We start from the raw sequence: 13,683 nt of genomic DNA on the forward strand, positions 1-13,683 counted from the left end.
AGGAAGCGTATTGGCCTGAAAATCGAGAAACACCAATCCAAATTGGAGCTTTTAAAATAGAACTTACAGCAATGGAATCAAAGCCTTACTGTAACTGTTTACATCATACCTTTAAGTATAAAACCTGGGTATGTAGAAATAAGCTTCTGTTTTATAAAATGTGGCATAATTGGTAATGAGACAGTTTCCTCCCAAAGTTCAATTGGCGTGCATGTAAGCATTACAGTCATTGTATTAGCGTTTACGACATTCTGATACCATACTATATAGTCGGCTACAATTTGGCACTTCAATTTAGAATTCTTCAAATACGAACATAATAAATCCATTTAATTGAGAAAAAACACGAAACATATATATGTAGTCCCGTTTTATATTGTCCGTGAAGCTTAGCTCAGTCCAATTAGAAGAATAAGAATGTTTATATGTGAACCTATACAAATATATTCAATTTGAATGTAAAACGCCATTTACGTTTTAAACTTTATACTCTAACTTCAATTCGGGATTTCAATTATATATTCAACACTTTTTAATTTTTATCATTTTGTAAATTGCTCATTGTTAGTAATCTAATAGGAATATTTCTTGTTTCTGGATATAAACTTCATATTCATTTGGCAGACAAGTGTTTTCTTTACTTTTAGGACGAAAGGTCGCTGGTCATGTATCAAGCAAATTTTTGGAATGACAATGCTGTAGTTCCAGATTCAAAAGGGGATTTGTTTAATTTATTGTTTGAAGTGGAGAACAAATCAAATAATGGCGACGATAGTCCGATCCTTGTTCACTGCCTGTACGTCAATGTTAAAGTATTCTAGAAATCTGGTTATAATTGAACATCAACAAAAGGGACAAATTATGCTGTCAAATTCATGTTCACCAATTTGACTTTTTAAAAAATTTTCTATGTCTAATTTCATATTAATGGTTATAATATATGTTAATCATGTTTTGGGTTAAGCCTCTAACTTGGCTAATTTATTTTGCAGTTTTGCACTTAGTTCTATAAAAAGAAGATGTGGTATGATGGCCAATGAGTAGCAGTGTAAAGCCCTAATAAAATATATAAGACAACATTGCAAATGTTAAACAAATCGGATGTCTGCCTATTTTTATTTAGACTAAATGCGTATTGTAAATCAAAGTTCAAATTTTAAACTTATTTTTTTATGTTCTTCATTTCATTCAATAGAAATGGTTGTGACAAAAGTGGACTGTACTGTGTTTTGGCGACAGTGTTAGAACGATTGAGAATAGAACAAGATATCGATATTCAGCATATCATTAAACAAACAAGGAATAAAAGACCGCAGATTATCTTAAATTATGTAGGTAGAAAGTCTTATTAGACGATTGATGTATGTTATCTAGTAAACAATATGTTCACTAAAATACTACTTTATGCAATAATGTATTCACTGATGTTTTATTTGAATGTTTTTGAAGTTTTAAAAATTCTTGCATTCATAAATCCAAACAGATGTTTGATTTTCTCGATTTATTATGTTTTGAACACTATAATCTATTTAGAGCTCATCATATATTTAAAAGTGGGTGCTTGTTACAACATCTACAAAAGTGGATCGCCAACAAGACCGCTTTCCACCAGAGACTTAGTGACGTATGCTGACTACTATTAAAGTTAACATGATGTAATATACTTAGAGACTCGAATATCTAGAATCAACGTTATTCACACTTTCTATTGACAATCATTTGCACTGAAGGGACATATACACTACTTGTATAACAATACAACAAATTAGACTGCTCGATAGTCATTCATATTTGTCATTTATTTTCAATTACTGTTCTTTCATTTTTTAGGAACAGTTCCGGTTTATTTACGATGCCGTTTTAGAATACTTGAAACAGTTTGAAACGTATGCAAATTTCCAGTGACACAACAACTGTTATTGTTTATGCCTTTTTACATGTTTCTATACAAATTAGTTTATTAATTCATGCGAACTGTTTGCTGTTTTTAATCAATGTGCTTTGTAAATATATGAGCAAGTACCAACCTTATGTCACTTTAAGTATGCATATCAAATAGTCTTTTTATTAAGAGAGTGTCGAGTTCAATATTCATTTGTCAATAGTGAAAAGGTACCAAAAAAAATCTGTTCATTGTGGTGAAAATAATAATACTCTTTGACATTGCGTAGTTCGATATATATAGTCACCCAGTTGTAACGATAAATGCAAACGCTGCATCTACAGCTATGAAGTCATCGACTACTTTTTGTCGATTTATGTGATTTGATAATAATTAGTAATGGGAATTTGATAAAGTTTGCCTACTGTTGAAAATTACAACTTTTGCGATACTGTTGAAGAGTAACAACTTTTGAGATGTATTTGATACATACAGGGGTTGTTTCCCATCATACGGAGTTCACTATACTTGAGCTTTATTTTAATAATTATAACTTTTACGTTAAAACACGTTATCTAATGACTATGTTTTCACGAGGTTTCTAGTTTTAATGAATTTAAAATGTCATTTTCTAACACAATATTAAAAACTGTAAATAAAGAATATTTTTGTGGAAGTATGATTCCATATGCCCTGAAGCTTTTTACGATAACTTTTTTTGTAAAGCTAGAAAATAGAAAAACGAGGTGGAAAGGATAGCAAGATTCATTAAAAGCAGGTTACGTATTTTGAGCTTGCTGTAGGAATCTGCAAGCATTCCTCAATAAAATATAACTGTTATTTGCTTTATGCTTTGTTTTGTTAAATTATTTATTTTACCGTTTTTATTGATTAAACACTTTTCCTGTATATTTTCGTCTTTGTATGTTCTTAAATGTACGTTTGGTTAATCTAGATACATGCAGTTGTTATTTAGTTCGTCTGTTGTTCTATTATCTATTATACCGTTACTATAGATTGGAACAATTTATTTATCAAGTTTTGAATATCTACTGATCGAGATACAATAGATTTCGTAGTGACAACCTTTATTTATAATTCGGCCATAACGATTGCATTGTAAGACAAAACGAAGTTTAAAAGTTTACACCAGGACCAGAATTAAACTGAATAAAAAAGATTTAGTTATGTCAATTCTTTATTTCAAAGTCATGCCCTGAGACCATTTATTAAAGCCAAGTTATGATATCATAAGGAAACTCCACACCCGAAGGTAGTCCTTGTTGTCTCCTATATAAAATTGTGTACTAGGTCAGTGAAAATGAACGTCACACTAAACTCCAAAATATATAAATGAACTTAAATGAAAAAAAAACCAAATGAACTCAAATGAAAAAAAACCCATACAAGACTAACAAAGTCCAATCGCTTCTGACTTGAAACAGGCACAAAAATGCGACGGGGTTAACATATTTTGACCAAAAAACGAGGGCTTTTTATCTATTTTAATATTTTGTACTTTTTCAGGTCTGTTCTTATTATTTCGATAATCGACACCAACTTTGTAACTTATCCCTTATTCTGCGTTCACATGGCAAACAACTATCAATTACTTATGTAGACGAACAAACGTATGACGTACCTTATTATTGGTTGCACTTTGTAAATATACAGCTGTTTCTCAAAGCACGCCTCTTTTGGGGAGATATGTAATATTCATAGATAGTTGAATTTGTTTACATACTGGTTCCCAGTTAGGATCAATATGTTTCATCTGAAAGGGACATAACTATGGAATGTTACCAGTAACTAAACATATTGTTTATATTGAAATCTGTGGTAATCCTGCAGTCAAGGTAGGGATAGTTAAGAAATTTAGTGTTAGTTTGACTGTCCCTCTGGTATCTTTCGTCCATCTCTTAGAAGTTGGGGGCATAATACACGTTGAAAATATACCGCACAGTCCTGTATTTTGACCTTTGTAAAAAATTGTAGTGCATATGAACTTTCCATTCTAGGATTTGATTTTTTGTTTTTCAAAACCGTTTTTGCCGTAAAAAGAATTCCTATGGGAAATTGCATTGTCAATATTAACAGAAATTCAACCTATAGGCCTGGTATTTTTGTTGTTGAGTTTTTACATTTTACTATGGGTCATTGAAACATAATACGAGGTAGGTATGGCAAGCCGTTCTCGTCAAAACTATGTTTAAACCATTTTTCGAAAAATTTACACACTGAGAATTACAACAAAGCACACTGAGATTTAAAAACTTCAAAACGCACACTGAGAATTGAAAATTACACACTGAGAATTGAAAATTACACATTGAGAATTAAAAATTACACACTGAGATTTCATAAAGACGCACTGAGATTACAAAAATGAAAAACGCACACTGAGAATTTAAAATTACACACTGAGATTTCAAAAAGAGACACTGAGAATAAATAAACTGAAAACACACACTGAGAATTTAAAATTACACACTGAGAATTTAATATTACACACTGAGATTTGTGCGCACTTTTTATGCGCACATATCTAATTAGCATACTTAATCTGAATCTATTACAAGCTTAAAACAACAAGGGGACAGAACTCGTTAATCCTTCGATTTGGTTCCAAATTATTAATAAAAAAAACTTTAGAAATACAAGAACAAAAAAAAAAAAAATACCCACTTACTCTTATTACAAAATATAACCAAATGGTGAAAAACTTTATTAAAATTATAAGAAAACATTGGAACAATCTGCAAAAGAATGCAGTGAAATTTTTACTCAAGTGTCTATTATAGCATATAAACGTAACAAAAATATAAAAGATTAACTAGCGAAATCAGGGAAACAGTTGGAAGACTTTTGAAAAGGGACACAAAGTCATGTTTAATTACTGGTAGTAATGATCTGAATTATAGGCAACAAACTTATGAATATGAGCGATGTTAAGTCTTGAAATTTATTACTAATGTTGGTTGAAGGAATCGCATTTCATTATAATGACAAGAGTTCTTCAGATCAAGATATTAATCTGTTGAATTATTCATCTCATGAATATTCATTAGTAATTTGCATATTTATCTCAGTGTGTATTTTTGAAATCTCAGTGTGTAATTAACAATTCTCAGTGTGTGTTTTTCAATTTATTTCATCTCAGTGTGTCTTTTTAAAATCTCAGTGTGTAATTTTGAATTCTCAGTGTGTGTTTTTTATTTTCTTAAATCTCAGTGTGTAATTTCGATTTCTCAGTGTGTTATTTTAGGTTTTTAAATCTCAGTGTGTATTTTTTTCGAAAAAAGGGTTTAAACATACTAGTTTTGACGAGAACGGCTTGCCATAGGTAGGGTTTAAATATATAAAAAAAGAGCAACATATTATGGGTTTCTCTCTCTTAAATTTGCAATATTGAGAAAATTGGCAGTATGAAATAAGGAAAAGGAAACGGTAAACTTATACAACATTACAATAAAGATATTTCTTTATCTTTCCAATTAGAGGAAGTATAGATGATGTTCTCTCCTTAAATAATACAAAATTTGGTGACTATGTTGAACGAATGTATCCCATCGAACTAGAGATAAAGGATACTAAAGATACAGTTAAGTCTGTTCCATATATTGACTTACATCTAGAAATTGACAATGAGGGTCGGTTAAAAACAAAACTTTACGACAACAGAGATAATTTCAGCTTCCCAATTGTGAACTTTCCATTTCTAGAATTTGCAACATTCCAGCAGCGCCTGCATACGGAGTACATATCTCCCAATTGATACAATAGTCCCGTTCTTGTATTTTCTATCATGATCTCCTTGATAGAGGATTGCTGCTCACAAGGAAGCTATTTAACTAAAAGTTTCAAATGGTGAAGTTGAAATCATCCCTTCGTAAATTTTATGGACGCCATCACTAGTTGGTTGACGGTTATGGAATAACCGTTTCACAGATGATATCGGATATGTTCCGTATGTCGTAACTACAATACCTTTCCCTTTTCACGAATGTGACCTACCGAATTAGACTATTTACCGGATTTGTTATAACACAAGCAACACGACGGGTGCCATATGTGGAGCAGGATATGCTTACCCTTCCGGAGCACCTAAGATCACCACCAGTTTTGGTAGGGTTCGTGTTGCTTAGTCTTTAGTTTTCTATGTTGTGTCTTCTGTACTATAAGTTGTCTGTTTGCTTCTTTTTTTTTTTAAATTTTAAGCCGTTGCATTGTCAATTTATTTTCAATCTATGAGTTTGACTGTCCTCTGGTATTTGTCGTCCCTCTATTACAATAAAGTTTCAAAAAAAAATATCCAAAAATGAAAAGTTAAAATGCACTACACGTATATGCCCCGAACATCTAGCAGTTTAAACTTGTACTAAAATTATGTACTACCCCTCCTTACACATTTGGTCTTCGTCAGAATTCAATTTTCGCCACTTCCATGTATATTTATACTTGTAACATTCCCCAGTTATGTCTCCACTAGATAAAACATAGAGATCATATCCAGGACACAAACTATCAATTAATATTATATAACAGGGGCGGATCCAGCCATTTAAAAAAAGAGGGGTCCCAACCCAGAATAAAAGGGGGGGGGGGGGGGTTCCAACTATATGCTCCCATTCAAATGCATTGATCGTCCAAAAAAGGGGGGTTCCAAACCCCGGACCCTCCCTGGATTCGCCAATGTTTAATATCTCCTTAAAAGAGCCGTGGTTTGTGAAACAGCTGTATTTACAAAGCTCAACATAAAAACACAGAGAACATTCTCTGACAATATGATATATTAACCGCAGGAACCTCATTAGAGGTTGACATAAGATTTGTATCTACTAATGAAAACCTAAACAGTTATTTTCCTTGACAATGTCAATTACATAAATATATGACGTAATGGAAATCCCCGGTTTTCTCCTGTTTTAAATTGTTTAGTAAATGTTATTGTATACTACTATTTCATCTCTGTAAAGATATAAACTGGTGAAACATTATATCAGGTATAAAAACACCAAGATCAAATACTTAAATATTTGAGGTAAAAAAATAGAAACAATTGTTGTCTTTTGATATCAGCTGACCTCGATGATGAATATCTGGGGATTATAAATCATTCTATCAATCTCATCAAATATCAGTTATTTTATATAATATTTCCATTTTTCAAATTGCTGAATAATCATTTGATATTTACTGTATGCTTCAACAACATGGCGCCATTCAAGAACAATAAATAAACTGGTAAAAGTTACTTCTTTCTGGAGTATATTTTATAAACGTTTGAAAATGAAAATGTGTGTTTTTTTCCAATGGTGATTTAAGATAAACGGAAATTAATGTTAAGAGTGTCAAGATTTATATACTTGACCTTATAATAATCATTAAATTGAATGTCGTCAAAAACAATGAACACTTCATGATTATTTTTTAAAGATTTCCATTGTTTGATCTGGACTATAATAGATAGAAGAAAATGTGGTATGAGTACTAGTGCTAATGAGACAACTCTCCATCTAAATCACAATTTGTAAAAGTTAACCATTATAGCGTCGCTGTTATGCAAAAACCTCGTATCTAAGGTTTTGATAATTTTACACCAGGCAGTAAAAACTGAAATCTTTTTATTGATTATTTAGAATTAAATATGTACTAGAACACACCCGCGAAATCGCGGGCATATACAGTTTGTGAACTGTTGTAGGATGATTTTTTGTAAAAGATATTATGTATGGAGAATTTCATAAAAGGTATCAAAAGCTCTCTCTCTTTTTCCCTCTCCCTTTTTCCAAAATCCGATATTTGTTTCCTTTCTGTTAAATTCAATTATTTTCGTGTGTCTGGCCTCAGACCACGATTTATTCTCCTCCTTTGCTACAATGCTTCTTTTGATAAAAGTCAAATCAAATTAAAAATTTGCACCGTTTCAAGCATGAAATAAATGTAACTGCTTATATAGAGACCATTATTAGTCTAATAAAATATGCTTCTAGGACAATCCTATCAGTGCTTTTTCTTTTGAGAGCCTTATTTACATGCCAATGGTAGGATATGAAGCATGATGTATAAATGACTATGACCGACTAAGGCTTATTTGAGGGGTGGTCGGAGGGGTCCTGATCCCGAAATCCCGAAATCGAAAAATATATTCCCGGATCCCGTAAGGATCAATCCCCAACTCCCGAGCTTAAAAACACCGATCCCGACGCCTCGAAAAAGGTTCTGCCTGCCTCTAATCTCTAACTTACTTTCATTTTTGCCAAATCACTATTTTCCCTTTCAACAATAAATTTTTATGCCCCATTTATGGGCATTATGTTTTCTAATCTGTGCATCCGTGCGTTCGTTCGTTCGGTCGTCCGTACGCCCGTCTGTCCCGCTTCCGGTTAAAGTTTTTGGTCGAGGTAGTTTTAGATGAAGTTGAGCATGTTTTACTTATTTTAATATATATGCAAGCGGTATGACCCCTTTAATAGTAAACATTTCAAAAAAGCAGTAGAGAGAATACAGAGAGCCTCTATATATTAAAGTAGTATAATCGTAGTTTACATGTAGTAAACGCGAAAAATAATAGTCATCTCTAAGGAGGTATAATAGTTGTGATTCTTGCGATCTAAACACCATGATATGGAGAACGCTCTGAATGGCTTATTTATTTTTCATTTTTGTTATCCATCATACGATTGGTTGTACTTGTGTCACATGTTTTACTTTTTTTAATATATATGCAACTGGTATGACCCCTTGAATAGTAAACATTCAAAGAAAACAGTAGAAAGAATACAGAGAGTCTCTATATATTCAAGTAGTATAATCGTAGTTTACATGTAGATAGACGCGAAAAGTTATTGACGCGAAACATTATTGTTCTCTATAGGAGGTAAAATAGTTGTGGTTCTTGCGATCTAAACACCATGATATGGAGAACGCTCTGATTGGCTTATTTATTTTTCATTTTTGTCATCTATCATACCATTGGTTGTATTTGTGCATGTTTCAAACCGGAAGTCTGATCTATGACTAAAAGTCAGTCCGATGACGGAATCATATCCGGACTCCTTTTTTTTGTCGTTTTTCTCCCAAAATAACTCAATCTGAATAATCATAAGAATGGATGAAAAATGCGACTATGCATGTTACCTATAGGACACAGAGGCATGATGATTGATTTACTGTAGAAGGAAGAGAAGCGTCACACAAAATGAGGTCTTCTCGTTTAATAGTATAGATGTTCCACTGTATGCGAACATATCTGATCTTCTAACCAATCTGTTGTCAATTACCAAGACGAGCACCTTTATTGTATTTTCAAAGCTTTTCATTATTTTTAAGCTAAAATATTACTTTGAGGACCTAAAATTGATAAAACAGTACCTGTTATAATGTCAACTGCCGTGCAAAGTATTTTTCTTTTGAGATACGATATTTTCGCACAACAAAATGTCTCACCAATCCGACTACACTTTTTCGTCACATGTCAGAATTCGGATTAATGATTGGTTAGAAGATCAGATATTTTCGCATACAGTGGAACATACATATTTAATCCTAAATAAACGATAAAAAGATTTCCGCAAAAAATTGAGATACGAGGTTTTTGCATTACAGCGACGAATTAGGTCAATGTACGATTTTCAACACATCTAGTATAGGCTTACACCGAACAGCAAGCTATAAAGTGCTCCAAAAATGATTAGTGAAAACCTTTTGAAAGAGTAAAACCAAGAGTCTTATCTTTTTAGGAAAAACCAACAAATAAGAAACACTGATGAACTGCATCAACAAACGACAACCACTGAACATCAGGTTCATCTAGCTGTATATGTGAGATAAAAAAAATATATAGGACGCATGTACTTCTTTAAGATTTAATGTCGAAGGAAGTATATTTCCGGCTGCAGATCGTTAAAAAAACAACGGGTTTGAATATGGAGGCTTATTCAGGATGGCTGCCATAATATATCAAAATCAACAAATATCACCGCTATAAAGTAAAATCAGCGCCAAAATGTGCTTGCAAGTAGTGCAGAGTTTTTGGGAAAATATAAGCTATGGACCTATCTTCAAATTTCAAAATGGCATCTTTTTCCAAGATAGCCGCCATAAATATCCTTATTATATGTTGAAAAGGTTTGTTTTGACCTATCTTTAATAAAACCAAGTGATTTAAGTACCAATGCATTTAAATTGATAATTTGAAAATTTTTGTTATTTATTCTGACTACTCTCTATAAACCGAGTTTTACTGTGCGTACTGCTGTGGGTTTGTTTTTTAAACATTGACTAGAGGTATAGGGGGAGGTAAGATATTTACAAAAATATGTTTAACCCTGCTGCAGGTTTGCGCCTGTTCCAAGTCAGGAGCATCTGGCCTTTATTAGTCTTGTATGAATTTTATTTTTGTTTGTTTCCTGATATATTTCTAAGTTTAGTATGATGTCCATTATCACTGAACTAGTAAATAGTATTTAGGGGCCTGCTGAAGCACGCCTACGGGTGCGTAATTTTGTAGCTGTATTGAAGACCCATTGGTGGCCTTCGGCTATGTTTTGCTCTTTGGTTGGGTTGTTGTCTCTTCGACAAATTCCCCATTTCCAAACTCAAGTTTTATGATACATTTTTATACTATGGCCAACCATTTAAAAATTTGTTTGAATTTTCACTGGCCGGAATAAGATTTACACCTTTAACCATTGTTATATCTTGGTATATGATAATACGAACTTTTAATATTTCTGCTAAATGTGGAAACGTTTTACATAATAAAGTGATATGTGTTTGGTGTACATGTATTTGAATGTATTTTTTTTCAAGTCATATATAATTGTATTCACGTCGCCAGTCTTCGGGTGGGGGATCCGCTCTTTCAGCCTTAGAGTGGATTTCAGATCCACTCTTTTAGCCTAAGAGTGGATTTGTGGCAGATTTTTCTCCCCACCTTTGCTATTCTTTGTCATTTATTCAATTGACATGATATTAGTTGATGTAATTTCGTATTAATTATGTATTATTATTTCATATTAAATATGAACTTTTATGTCAAATGTTTTATTTGCAAAATATATTTTTTGCATTTTATGATTTTGAATAAATGACCTTTTTTCGTCACGGTTTAGTTTTTATATCATATAGCAAATCAAGCTCAGACTCTGGCATGTGTATACATAGTATGTTTATGGTATCTAGCTGTCTGTCTTAAAACTAATTTTATTTGCTAATTGAAAATTAAGCGGAATAAAATAATTCAAGACAGCAGAGAAGATAATTCTGTTTTAATTGGTTATTACTAACCGACTTAAATAAAAGAGTGAGCTATTAATACTGTAAATGTATTGTGTCTCCAGTCTGGTCAAAGGGTCAGAGTGTTCTACTTATTTAAACGATAAATTGTTGACATTTCACGTGCAGAGAAATTACACTTATGATCAATGCATGATTTGATATCATCTTTCTTATTGGTCAATGATCTTGCGGGTCAGTACGAGTTCACGTGTAAGTGTATTGTGGTCACTTCCTTTTATCATCAGCATTTGATGTGTTAACTTGTGATTCTTATCAAACAATTTGTTCAAAATTCCCACCCACATACCGCCCTTAATGTTATCTTTTGAAGTAGATATGTATATATGTTTATTTATGGGGCAGATTTTTCTCCCCACCTTTGCTATTCTTTGTCATTTATTCAATTGACATGATATTAGTTGATGCAATTTCGTATTAATTATGTATTATTATTTCATATTAAATATGAACTTTTATGTCAAATGTTTTATTTGCCAAATGTATTTTTTGCATTTTATGATCAAGCTCAGACTCTGACATGTGTATACATAGTATGTTTATGGTATCTAGCTGTCTGTCTTAAATTATATTTCATTGGATTCAGAAAAATGAGTACTTTTGGAAAATCGATGTCGTCAAAAAGAAATGTGGTAACAGTTTTGCATAAATTAAGGTCAAAGATGAACATACTGTTTTCTTTTTTTCTTTTTACATTTTCAAAATTGAAAGATATCAGCAGCATTTTGTATTAAATTTCAAATCAATTGACTATGAATTATCTCTAAAATGTAAAAAAAAAAAAAAAAAGGATCTTATTACTTTTAATAATCGATTATTTCTGAAAATTGGCGTTTTTCAAACACTTGTTCTATGAGCCCATTCTATTATACAAGATCAATAAAAATTCCGTTGAAGTTACCTTGCCGGGTGACATTCAACCTCAGCAATAATGATGAATGTTGTTTTCGATTTAAGCTTCTATCCCGAAAGTTTATTTTGCAAAAGCTCATGCATGTAATTCATTGCAACCAAACACCACTTATTACCTCTCAAAAACAGCTACAATTAAAAAATCCAATCAAAATGATCCATAAAGCAGATTATTTTCAGGAATATCTTCCGATTCGTCTGTCAAGGAATTTCTACAGAATTCTGACCCTTGACAGGAGCAAAGGTCCGTACATGTAAGGTTTTAATTGTTGTGAACAAACACTTTTCACGTGGAGATTTTCCCTCACATGAACACACAAGATCCTGCAAGAATTCTGCTGAAATATGCCCTTCAAAATAAACGGTGTGTAAATAATTAATTAATTTTCGCCAACCTTATTCTAAAGATGACGGAACAGGAGGTTTTAGCAATGTGTGATGCGGTCAAAATTGCCGATTCAAAGAGAGGTAACCAGACTTAACATACATCTTTACTGGTGGCAAGCTTGACGCGCATTTTCTTCATATCATGATGAAATGGTTTAAAGATATTCGTCAGATCATGAATCTTCGAAACTAAATTCTTGCACAAACAAGGGCTTCATCTTCGTCAATACTCCCAAAGCTCTGTAACTACAATAGTCGTGCGTGTCCTTCAAAGTCCTGTATACAATTTTCTCACTACCCCGGAGACGAAATTGTGTCGCATCCGGTAAGAGTTTGAACAGTAGGAGTCAGTTTATAAATTTTTGGGGAAAAGCAAGCACATAGTTGGTGAAGGGGTAAAATTCTTCAACTATTCTTTACACGGCTAATGTTCCCCATCTGCACCTACAACTCGCATACATGTCTCATCTGTTTGTAGTAGTGAACACACAGAACAATCACACCCGTATCAGAGGTCCGTATGATTATTCTGTCGTTCTTTCCTGGTTCTTTTCTGTTAACTTCATGTCCATGTATAAGGTATTAGTTATTATACGAGTATTGGCCCTTGTTGAGTGCTTACCAAGTTACGACAGTTATTAACACTATTGTCTGAAATAACTTCGACAATTTGGGATTTACAACGGTTACCGTTCCGGCTAAGTAAAGCTCACTATAAGGTGGAATTTTAGGGGATTTGTCATAGTTTTGAAGATGAAAAACTACCAAAGAAATTAGGGAGAGGAATCCTTCTCCCTTCAATAATATGATACACTTTGGTGGAAGCTGAAATCTTTGTGCGGCTTTACTTTGGAGCAGACAACTTTATTGAGTTTTCATGTCGTAGCGGTAAAAGAATGTCTGCAACTGTGAGCGCTAGAGAAAATCAGTGTGCCATATTTTTATAATAGTCAGCTGAAAGGTCACCAATTTTTTTACTTTTCTGTTATCATCAATACATTTAAGCAATGCCATACCACCTTTCAGACTGGTGTAAGTTGTGAGTGATGGGACAAAGGAAGGTAGAGAGAGTGCACAATAGACATTAGAATCAGGAATTTCATCAAACGACCCATACTCTTTAAAACATTGCTAGCAGATTCCATCATTAAGTCTTTCAACAGAACTTAAGAAGAAACGTTTACTCTGTACAGTAAAGGAAG

The 13,683-nt window shown here is 32.7% G+C and overlaps 1 protein-coding gene across 1 annotated transcript in view; it reads left to right on the forward strand.

Moving 5' to 3' along the window:
• The window catches only part of LOC143052066 (receptor-type tyrosine-protein phosphatase T-like), a 34,109-nt gene extending 32,036 nt beyond the window's left edge, over positions 1-2,073 (forward strand). The window contains exons 21-24 of the mRNA XM_076225041.1: positions 3-128; positions 648-796; positions 1,196-1,331; positions 1,831-2,073. Coding sequence (XP_076081156.1) covers positions 3-128; positions 648-796; positions 1,196-1,331; positions 1,831-1,905 — 486 coding nt within the window. The 3' untranslated portion in view covers positions 1,906-2,073. The remainder of the gene's footprint in view (positions 1-2; positions 129-647; positions 797-1,195; positions 1,332-1,830) is intronic.
• The last annotated feature ends 11,610 nt before the right edge of the window (positions 2,074-13,683 follow it).

This window comes from Mytilus galloprovincialis, chromosome 1 (assembly GCF_965363235.1).
Source record: "Mytilus galloprovincialis chromosome 1, xbMytGall1.hap1.1, whole genome shotgun sequence".
Lineage (NCBI taxonomy): Eukaryota > Metazoa > Mollusca > Bivalvia > Mytilida > Mytilidae > Mytilus > Mytilus galloprovincialis.